Source organism: Branchiostoma belcheri, unplaced genomic scaffold (assembly GCF_001625305.1).
Source record: "Branchiostoma belcheri isolate BF01 breed outbred unplaced genomic scaffold, Haploidv18h27 scaffold154, whole genome shotgun sequence".
Classification (NCBI taxonomy): Eukaryota; Metazoa; Chordata; class Leptocardii; order Amphioxiformes; family Branchiostomatidae; genus Branchiostoma; species Branchiostoma belcheri.
In genome coordinates this window covers 165,895-177,576 of record NW_017802980.1, presented here as the reverse complement: position 1 = coordinate 177,576, position 11,682 = coordinate 165,895, and the positions used below count along the sequence as shown (strand labels likewise).

At 40.8% G+C, this 11,682-nt stretch overlaps 1 protein-coding gene across 4 annotated transcripts in view; it reads left to right on the top strand.

Moving 5' to 3' along the window:
- The window catches only part of LOC109465623, a 13,386-nt gene extending 4,466 nt beyond the window's left edge, over nucleotides 1-8,920 (top strand). For 3 of the 4 annotated variants that reach the window (XM_019762993.1, XM_019762994.1, XM_019762995.1), the window contains exons 3-7: nucleotides 1,768-1,893; nucleotides 2,467-2,615; nucleotides 4,177-4,273; nucleotides 5,549-5,685; nucleotides 6,867-7,913. In XM_019762993.1, the coding sequence (XP_019618552.1) occupies nucleotides 1,768-1,893; nucleotides 2,467-2,615; nucleotides 4,177-4,273; nucleotides 5,549-5,685; nucleotides 6,867-7,913 (1,556 nt within the window). Of the gene's footprint in view, nucleotides 1-1,767; nucleotides 1,894-2,466; nucleotides 2,616-4,176; nucleotides 4,274-5,548; nucleotides 5,686-6,866 lie in introns of all 4 variants that reach the window. The other variant, XM_019762991.1, reaches the window with a different exon arrangement.
- The last annotated feature ends 2,762 nt before the right edge of the window (nucleotides 8,921-11,682 follow it).

Below are 11,682 nucleotides of genomic sequence, written 5' to 3'. Positions count from 1 at the left end.
GCTGGTTTTTCGTGTTCGCAGTCAAAACACTGGGTTCTCCTTGTGTAATTGGCACGCAATTATATACGCCGTCTGCGGGCATGCCCGTGTTGATGCACGAATGTGTATTTTTGCCGTTGCTGCTTTCGCGGTCAATGTAATATTGCAGATGCACCCCCACAATTACGAGGCGAATTGGAATGGTCCAGAAAAACGCGTTGTTTGGAATAGCAGTGGGGGGGTGGAACTTCATGCAGATACGGGGTGGTTTTGATAAGTGGTTCCAGATGTTTTTGCCCATGCTTAAGAGATGCCAAGTTTTTTGGAAGATGTTCGCAGCCAAAACGCATTCTTCCGTACGTCGCATTTCTGTGTAATTTCGCATGTGGTGTGGCATTATGTCCAGGATGATGCACGTCTTTTTATTTTTACCGTAGCTGTTTTGATATTGAAGTAAATGCATATTTTATAAACATCCCTACTTTTACAATCCTGTGGAATAGGCCGTAGGTTTAGGCAGTTGTCTGGTAGCAGAGGTAGTCTAAGCAGATATCCTGGTCATCTGGCCGGCGGTAGTAACACTCGCGGTGCTTACCGCAACTGTTGCTGGAATTTGGCCTGTTCCAGGCGCGCTTAATTAGGTACAGGCACGGTAAGACCGTGGGGCTGAAGCACAGTAGCACAGTATCTTTACACGCCCTGGGAGCAGTAATGGATTTTCTTTGTATGTTTTATGCTTGTGACGCGCCCTCATTGTATTAACCGTTGCCTAATTATAATGTCTGCACAGTAGGTCTGGCGTTGACGCTTGGGATTTTGTTGAAATATATAAAACTTCACGGAGGATTGTCGCCTATGGCTTCTTGTTGTAATTTGCAATTAGCCTCCGACATGAATTTGCAAGAAATTTCTCTATTATTCCAGAGGATTTTACATTTTTTTGTAGTATGTAACTCTTACATTTTTTTAATGAATTTAAATTTGTTTATCTACTGGTATCTTAATATTTTTTCACCAAAATTGCAATGCTATAGCTTGGCTTAAAATACAAGACTGCATTTTGCAGAAGAAAAATTGAGTGCAGGTAAAAATAAAAAGCTTGTTAATGAAAAAGTGTGTGTGTGTGGGGGGGAGGGGTATGTGAGAGTGAGGGATTTACCAAGTAGCTAGCCTCCATAGCACGCCAAAATTTGGGGGTCTTCAGGGTCTTTGGGACCTTTTATGTGCTATTTTCTGGACAACATAGCCGGCCTGGTTGAATTACCCCCGTTTACTATCAGAAAACAGCCCAAGACACCAAACCCCCAATTCTATAAGCCTGCTACGGAGGCTGCCAAGTAGCAGTGTATGAAATTTTGGATGACTCCTAGAAGTGCACTTGATATGTATGATGAAGAAAGAACTTTAAGCTCTGGATCCCAATAATTCTGAATCCCTGAATTTTTGGAGTGTATAAAATAATATAATTTGAAACAGAAACATTGCAATGAGTAGCCATTACAATTTGAAATTAAGCAAAGAAAAGAAAATAATATGGATCCAGGATGCATGATATTACCTTCACTGCAAATTAATTTCTTCTTTGAAATAAAGATTAATACAAGAAATGTATATGTAATTAGTCATGTATATGATTATGAATATACCTACTGAGTATCCATCTCATTGGACTGTATTCACACATGAGGGTGCATGAAAGAGGTGCTCAATATCTTTTTAATAAATTTTTTTTACTGTGATACTGTTCTTGTCACTTCTTAAATTTGTTGTTTGTATCCAAAACTTTAGCACCAATATTGAAGAAAGGTAAGAAGGCAAAGGGAGGAAAGATTGCGTTTGATGGAGTCACAGTTTTCTACTTCAAACGGACTCAAGGCTTCACTTCTGTTCCCAGTCAAGGTGGATCTACACTTGGTAAGTTTCTGCCATACAACTACTAGTATTACAAGCTATAACGGGAGGGGTCCTAATTCCGACCTATGTTCCATGCAAACGCACATAGGGAAGTACCTTTGGTAATAGTTTATCTGAGCAAAAACCTACGTAACATGAGCTATAATATTGACAGATAAAGAGATCACAACAATTAAAGCCGCCAAAGGCACGAGGTTCCTAGGGGCCCCCGGAAAATTTTGAAAAATGAACCTTCTAAAATGTCATTTTGCATTTTTGAGAGGATTTCCAATAAAAAATCAGGGAGAAATTTTTATTCCATGACAAAGGGAGCAGTTTTTCTATGATTCCAGTCCATCTTTTCAAGAAAAATCTTGGACCTTTACATAAAAAGTGGACCAAAAAGTGGACCTTTACGTAAAAAGTGGACCAAAAAGTGGACCTTTGAGCCTTGTGGGTGGGTTCTTCCAAACCCACCCTGGCTACGGGCACGACAGAGGTCCACACTTTGCGCATTGATGGTCTGTTGTTGGATATTCATTTGTATTCATACCCAAATACACAGGAATCTAAACTGGCAGATTATGTCCCCAGGTATGTCAGCCCACCATTGCCATGTGCAGAAGTTTAGTCTGAAGGGGTATGAGGAGGAACAGGACCGTATTCACCAGGCCATCATCCGTCATCATAAGCATCAGCAGCAGATGGTGAAGCAGATGGCGACTGACAGTTCTGAGTCACAGGTAACACAGTTTTGCCTTACTGAATATAAGGGCTTGTTCATAAGGGCTGCGTACCTTTTCGTAACATCAGGTACAGGTACAGGTACGGAGGTTTAGATCCAGGTCCGGACCTGTACCTGTACCTGAAAATCCACGCGCGTCACATGTTCTACTGAAATTCTTCAATAATGACAGAAACATGAATAAAGTGTTGACAGTTTGTCCTGTATCTTTCAAAGAACATCAAATATAACCATGGATGATATAACTAGGTTTCTTATCTCACATCTAACTAGTTCTCAGAGACGGAAACTAAGGTACATCTCTTTATTTTAACGCTGGATGTTCATTTTCCTGGCAGGCCACCTTGGGTGTAGTGATCAAGTGTGAATTTTTGTTCCGGTTAAAAAAAAACCGATCCACCGACGTTTAGGTTTTTTCGGACCGGACCGATACTATTTTTCCGGTCCGTGTGGACCGGTACGCAGCCCTATTGTTTCTTTTCATGATAAATATGGTCATGATGCTGAAATAGTCTCAAACTTGTCCAAGAGTATGACAACCACCCAGGGGTCCTATAGATTTAAAAGCACAATGACAAGACAGACACAGGTTTCAATGTCCTTTGATTATTGATAAGCATACTCAACATCAGGCTTGTCACGTGGCTTCTTTGAAGTTTGACGTCAACACTGCATCAGTCTACTGAGGAAGACCAGAGTGACTGGTCAAAAGCTCTAGTTGAGAGAACGTCTTTGTGTTGGATCTTAAGTTTTAACTTTAAACATGTAAGTACAAACACAGATGAAGTTTGTAATTTGAGAAGTTGCTGTAGATCTGAAGTCGAGGAGGGAAGATGCGGCAGTACACCTGTTCCAACGCATGCTTCAGGAGGATCACCCTCTACAATTAGTTCCGCCCACTAGGTCAGGTGCCACGGGACGGTCACTCAGAAACTCTGGCACAATCAGTCTACCTAAAGCCCGGACTAAGAGACTTAGCAACTCATTCCTTCATTGTGCTGTTCGCCTCTATAACAAGACAATTCAGCAGTAGTGTTATATATATATAGTCATCATCATCATCATCATCATTCATCCTCCGTAGAGGTGGAGCATACAAAGTTAGCTCGCCACAACTGTTTGTTATACATCACTGAGAAAAGGTCATGTCCCTCCAAGCCAGTTTCAGTTTCAATAAGTTTCTTAACTGTTATGTTTGGGTGTCCAACTCTTCTCTTACCGGTATCAGGGTTCCAGAGTAGAAGCCTACTGGCTGGTTCTTCACTACGTACTACATGACCGGCCAAGCTTAGTACCTAGCTAAATCCTGCGTAATAACTGAATAATGTGCATAGATTTTAATTGTGTAATCGTCTTTGAATATGTCTTAATAGTGTGTTTGCCTATGTTGTTTCGTGTGCACAATGAAGAGTGTCACAAATCATTGTTTTTAATGCTCTATGTACTTATGTAATAAGGACGAAATTCGGGTATTTGCCCGTGAGAGCCTTACCAAATAAAATAAAAAATATATATTTGATTTGATTTGAGATATGCTGTTGTTTGTTGACTTGTATCAGGGAGAGGAGTCCGAGTCTGACCCAGAGGACCCTGATGACTACTACTTCCTGCAGCCTGTTGCCACCAAGAGGAGACGTCTCATGCTCCGAGCAGCAGGTACAAATGCAGTGTGCCATTGATTGATGGCAGACAGTATGTATTTTCACAAAATCTATAGTAATGACCAACCCTTACTTGGGGTCACACGTCAAGTAGTTTTAGTAAAAAGTTGAACTTTGTTCCAACACCCAGTTTACAGAGAGATAAAATTTTCAGCAACCACTGTCACCTTCATCAGGATAATTAATGACCAATCACTTTCCAATTGATCTCGCGAGAGTTATGGTTTACAAACACGCGACTTTATTCACACGAGACTTTACCGATACGTGATGCAACCAATTGATGATGTCGACAGTACTCGCACGCACGGGTGGTGAATCTGAAGACCGCACGTAGAAAAAGTTTTACATGCACTTAAAGTTCTACGGCGTGTCTGCGTGCTCCCAAATCCGTAGGATTCCGTACGGAGGCGGTACTCACCACGGACGGATGCGCTGCGTTTGCCTACATTTTTGCACGTAGACAGCACGCAGAAGCGCGTACGGCGGGTTGTGACCGAAGCTTAACTGATCACGGGTGTAAATGACATGGACTTTCAGTTCCCACTGAGATATCTTCATGCAATGATATCTGTCACAATTCTACAAGTCACAGAGTTCAACTTGTACTAACTTGTAGTTCCCACTAAAGAACAAACTATAGCTTTATAATTTCAAACACTCACATCTCATGTCTACCACAAAAATGAACACCTGGCCCTATGGTTGCTTTATTACTATGATGGACTTCAAGTAGATATACCGGTAATGCATGATAAAATAATGTTTTCACTGCTAAATCATTCAGTATGTCTTGTCATGGATCCTCTCACTGAAATTGTACTGTGTACAACTTGTGCAAACATAAAGCCACACCAATCTAATTTGTTGGTTCTCGGATTCGCCTCTTCTATTCTGGTTCTGAATCAACTAAAAATGCTCATATTTTGCTCGCAACAATTGAGGAAAGTCCTTCCTACTTGTTACAGTTTTTCAATCTCTTAATGCAGTGGTTTGGTTAAAAAATTTATTGTTTAAATTTTATCCCAGCCCTTTGTGTTGACTTCATGGCTGCAATCGAAGCATTTGGGGCTATAATAGGATGCCTAGGCCTGTTTTTATTTTTATTTTTCGCCCTGTCGCTTCATATTTTTTTCTGAGAAGATACGAGAACCAACAAATTAAATTGGTGTGGCATAAAATCATGATGTTCATGTTCCCGGTGTCATATGAGCCCCAGTGGTTGTCCCATAACAAAAATGTCTGACCTTTTTTCTCCATTTTTCTGCAGGAGTCAAGCGAATTGACAGTAATGAGAAAAGGGAGCTGCGGCAAATCCGAATGTCGCGAGAGATGTGCGGATGTAACTGTCAGGTGTACTGTGACCCTGAGACATGTGCCTGCAGTATTGCAGACATTAAATGCCAGGTTGGTAGCTTATTTAATGGTGTACTGTAATTCCTGATTTTTTCACTGTACTGTTATGTTCACTGTTTTCACTGTCACTTCTGTACCGTGAACTTATCATTACAGTTAACAAATAATTCCTGGACTTTCTTTTTCCATGTTCCCTAGAAGGACTATCTGGACTATCTGACTGTCGGAATCTAGCGTCCTTTGCAAATGTTCCGGGATCAATGTTTTTTTTTTTGGGGGGGGATTTTCTGATGAAACGTAGATCACAAGCAATAGAAGCTCCAGCCACCAACCCTACATAGCTATCCCTGGAACTTTCAAATCATGTCCATGGCCAGGGTTTTGAAGGGGGGAATCAGCGACAAGGTGACTAGAGGGGCATGATTCCCTGAAAATTTTGAAAATTGAACCCTCTGAAATGGTATTTCCTGTGTTTTTGAGAGGGTTTCAAAGGAAAGATCAAACATAACTTTTTATTCAATGACACTGAGTGAGCAGTTCTTCTAAAATTCCAGCCCCACTGGTCATACGAATTTGTCCAAAATCTTGTTGTACCTGGTAAAAAGTTGACATTTGAGCCTTGGGGGCAGCTCAACTGGACCATATTCCTGGCAACCTTGAACAGGGACATCTGGCAAAGTTGTGAGATTTGTACAACATAGCCTTATTCTTGGTTGTTTGCTAAAAACACTGCAAAATAATGATCAGCTGCCTCTTTCATATGAGCACTTTTAATTCTTGTGAAAAACAAATTAATTGACGATGTCAGAGACACCTGTGTTGTACCTACTGCAAATATTTGTCATGTAATGACCAGTTTGTTTGCATATTTGACAGTAATGTTCTATTTATGTTTACCACAGGAAAACATGTTGTTTTTGCTCAGTTTCTTCCTCTTCTTCTCCAAACAGTGACTTCTGACCTGACCAATGACATGATTTGTTGATGTCTGTCCCCATGGTGACTGGTGTTGGGTTATATAATGTTGCAATTTCATGGTCTGCTCTGCTCCTGTCACCATATACTAGTAGTACATGTATGTGAATGTGTTTGAGTAAGAATTAACAGGGCAGACCATGTCTGAAGGTAAACATTATGCATTTGCTTTGCAAATGTTACTTCTCTAGTTCCTATGATGAAGATGATGTCTAGATAGTAAATGTTTTCCATGTATGTTTTTTTGTCTGGAACAGGTAGATAGATTGTCCTTCCCATGCGGCTGTACCAAAGATGGCTGTGGGAACTTGGCAGGGAGGATTGAGTTCAACCCTGTCCGAGTGCGTACCCACTTCATCCACACCATCATGCGGCTGGAGCTGGAGAAGAAGCAGAACGGCCTCCACCCAAGAGGAGCGGGCGGTCTGGAGAAGGTGAAAACAGTTGTGAACGTGGTCAGAGATAATACTGACACTGGGGCTGTAGTTGGCCTGAATGGTCATACCGCCCATGATGATAGGCTAGGAGAAACTCCCTCTGATGGGGGCCTTCTGGTGTCTCCGGTTGTACATGGACACTTAGAGGTTGCCTACCAGGTCCCCCAGGCTAGTTTCTCAAGCCCGGGAAGTTCTTCCTCCAGTGGAAACCTCTATAGTCGTGTTCTAAACCCTCACTGTAACGGCACTAGTATGTTACCCAGTGGTCTCCACTATAATGATTCTGATGAAGAAAATACTATTCAACAAAAATGTGCCATGTCAGCCGTTTACCAGTATAAGAGTCCAGACACCTCTGACTCAGACAGTAGTGACAGTGATAGTTATGTGTATGAAGATCGTTCCAACTATAAGTTGTCTTCGCCATTAGAGCAGTGTTGTGTGGAAGAGCACGCAGCTCAGGAAACCCTTACATCTCCAAAGAATTCTTGCATTCCTGACCTATCTGAAGTAGAGTCTGAAATTGAGGACAGAGTTGGAAAGAGTTACACTAATCTGACGTATGCTAAGCCAGCTGGAAGACTGGAGCCGCTTGGAGATGTTCTGGACACGGATGGACAGATTGGAGGAGTCGAAACGGTCAGTCTCATGCCAGACGAGAACTCCAATCAAGAGAACATTGTGCCAATACCGCTGGAGACCAACTGCATTCCGCTAACCGACAATTCAACTACAACTTGTGAGCTGGAAAAGTTAGGAATGGTGGAATACGAAGAAGCTGAAGAAAAGATTGGAACTCTAAGTGAGGAGAACCAAACTTTCAGTGATGCGATCAAGGCATCGATTGTGGAAACAGTCTCAGTGTAACGTTACTAAGAAAGGTGTCAGTGGTATGAACCAATACTTAACCGCATTTTTTAATGAACAGTATAGTGACTGTATCTACATTTAGAGGGGCATCTTTGTGAATTCTGTGTGAATTGTGTCTATCTGTGCCCAAGCTACTTTTACATGATAGAAACAAAAAGGTCGAAAAGCTGGGCTATTTTATAACTACAAAGTGTCCAATTGATTATGTCTCAAAGTTGCACAGTCTATCCCTTGGCACCCTCACCATTTTAACCTATATTGAACCTATTTATGAGATGGTAGAGCCTTGTTGTTGTGGAAAGGTTGATGTAACGTTACATGTACTTGTATTTATTGTCTTTGAGCTGTCATTGAAAAGGGTAGCATGTATGGAGACTTGACAAGCCTGTAAGCAAGGAGATGGGGATAAAGTTATGATTATATGAATAGTACTTACTACTTATACCAGTGTAATAAGTCATGTGCCCAAAGTAAACAGATTAACACAAAAGTGGATACAGATTCTGAAGCAGACTGCCAAATATTATGAATGTATAGATCTCGGAATCATAATTCTGCTTGAAGAGCTTAAAATGCTTTTAAATTCTGTACTAAAACATCAAGCTTAGTTTCCTTTCCTTGGGACTAGGCTGGTTGTATTTTGGGGAGGGGACATGTGTGCTAATGTCAGCTGACTGATGTTCTAAAATGGTGCTGAATTTTGTTCATAATGTTGCAGTTAGAAAGTACAATATGCCCCAAACATGTTATGTTATGAAAATATTTAGTTACATAATTACAACAATCATTTACACACAACAATGTTTTAAACATACCTCAATCTTCAGTGAACAAGGGTATAGTGTAGGTCTGTGTCATCCCAGTTTGGTCACTAACTCGATGTGTGAAAACTATACACACTTGTAAAGGCCTGGTAACAACCCGCCGTACGTGCTTCTGCGTGCTGTCTACGTGCACAAACGTAGGCAAGCGTAGGGCATCCGTGCGTGGTGAGTACCGCCTCCGTACGGAATCCCACGGATTTGGGAGCACGCAGACACGCCGTAGAACTTTAAGTGCATGTAAAACTTTTTCTGCGTGCGGTCTGCAGATTCACCACCCGTACGTGCGAGTACGTGCGACGCGCGTGCCCCGTACGTACCGTACGGAAGAAGCTCACGGCCAGACGTGGCATGCAGACTACACTCTTACACCTTGCGCAACCGTGCGAGTGACGTGTGTCGATGCCACTCCTTCCCCACGTTTTCAGAATAAACGTAGCAGACGTAGCCTCCCAAAAAACGTACAGACAAACAGCACCTACGGCGGGTTGTGACCAGGGCTCTAACCCTTACAAAAGAAATTGATTCACAGAAGAAAAGCTTCTAAAATGTTCTTTTTTCAAAATACATGACATTGTGTTGTACATGTAACAGAAGAAGCTGGCCTTGTAGAAATTGGAAACTTACCTATCCCAGATTATTTCAAGCTTGTGTTTTGCACTGTGCCAAAGATCTAGTGGTTCTGATAGGCACCTTCCAGAAAAAGGCTGAATATGATGAGTTCAGATGTTGTCAATCGGGGATAGAAGTGTTGTACACTGCTTAGAGAAATATACAAGGATTGATTGAGATTTGAAACCACTGCTAATTTGTGTCCTATTGAGAAAAGAATAAACTGAGACCTGGATAGATGTGAATACATGTATGGCATTGTAATGACCATTGGAACCATCAAAACAGCCCAGGGTTTACTCCAAATGTTTGATGTTATTTATATTATAAGATTTAGTGTTTAACAATGGGTAACCTCTTTGTACTACTACGGTATTTTTAAGGACAAAACACTGAAGTTACCTGCCAGTACTGTATGTTGTATGCATTCTGAGCTTCTGCAGTTTTATAAGACTTGAAACAGTGAGTCATTGTACTGATAGTAGGAGGTTGGAGATTGGTTCAAATTTGCATGCAAACATGTGAAGCCTGAGCACGTTGGCAGAACGTACTGCACCTGCGCGAAACCCGTAATGTATTGTACATAGCATTTCGGCAGAACCGCATATAAGGTTGTATTGCTCATATAAGGTTAGCATTTCGACAGTAGTTTCCAAATGTTATGTCGGAAAGAATATCCTCTGCAACAAGCAAAATTCTGATGCAACGTTAACCAAAAACTCAAGGAAAAACATGAAAATACGGGGTTCTGCGCAGGCGCACTACGTTCTGCCGACGTGCCTGAAGCCTGCTGTGACAAGATGACCAGCTTATATGGCACATGGACCTGTTTTGTGAGTGCAATACCACCTAATAGATGTGATATTGTTACAAAATGTTCCAAGAATGACAATAGTCATGTGTATGTTGTACAATACAATGTTGGAATAACTCTCACACGTAAACTTCTCATGAAGTGGTTATGTTTGATTTGATAATAACTAAATTGATCCTTGGACACAAGTTGTCAAAATATTTTAAATAATGGGCTCGTTTCAGGACCTGTTTTTTGTTGAAAGGATCGATTTTAACTTTATTTTTTTGTAAAAAGCATGAACTTTTGAGCCTCTGGCTTCCTCATAATCCAGATTTCATCTTCCATCTGTGTTCTATGTATGCTACATGCATTTTGGTCATGCACAAAGTTATACTGTGAAAAAAATAGCATTTTTTCATTGCAGTTGTGAATGATTTTGTATGATCCTTACATAATCTGCAAATACTGAAATAGCACCTAGCAACACCTTTGAACGCAACATTGACTGTGACATTCTGCAGTATCACAAACAAACCTCTTAAACAATTCCCTGATGAGCTATTTGTTCCCTTTTTCTTCTTTCCTCTGCTTTAGAAAAAAGCCATCTGTCATCAAACCCTGCATTTTTATGTCATAGTGATTTGACATTTTACTAGGTTTCAATGATATATTCAAGTGACCTTCTGCAATCACACTAGACTTAGGCCACTCATTTTAATTTGTTGGTTAACAGATTTTTCTAGCAAAATAATGGAGCGGGCGGATGAAAAAAAAATAAATAAAATAAAAATAGGCCAAAATGGAACCATGAAGGGAACACTGTAGTTTGTAAATAGCCTGCTTTGTGCATTTTTTTTCTCTTTTTGTAAAGGTAAATTTCATTGGTAGGTCCTTTATAGGTAGAGCACTGATCTGACTCTATACTGGTTACATTAGTGCAATAATGCTTCACTCCAGACCTGGAGGAAGTAGACAAAATGTAACAAACTCAGACAATACACTTTTTTTTACAGAAGAAGTGATATTTACTTCTAACAGACAAATGTTTGGCTATACCTGTCCATTTTTAATACAAGTGGCAAATACATTTTCTTGGCTGTACCCTGGTCAAGTTATTTTAAGATCCAACCCAATACAAGTGCAGCTGGTTTACCATGATTGTTTTCGTCAAAACTAAATCATATACATGATTCCTGACCCAGTGACAATTAACACTTGACCTTATGAACATCTGACACCAGTATTATGGGTCAGTCAACTCTATCTTCCAGGCAAAGACTGGTTGTACAGACTTCCAGCCATCTTTGGGGGCCCACATGCCCTTTTCCGAAGAGCATAATCGGCCTTTTTAATTTTACGTAGAGCGTAGACGGACCGCTCTTATTCAACATAGAGCGTACTTGGCGCATTTTGCGTAGAGCGTATTCGCTGATTTAATTCTACGTAATGCGTTGTAGCCACTTGGAATTTAATCTAAAGCGTAATCGAGAGGTTTCCTGAATTCAGCATAATACGTAGCCAGCTCTCAAAATTTAGC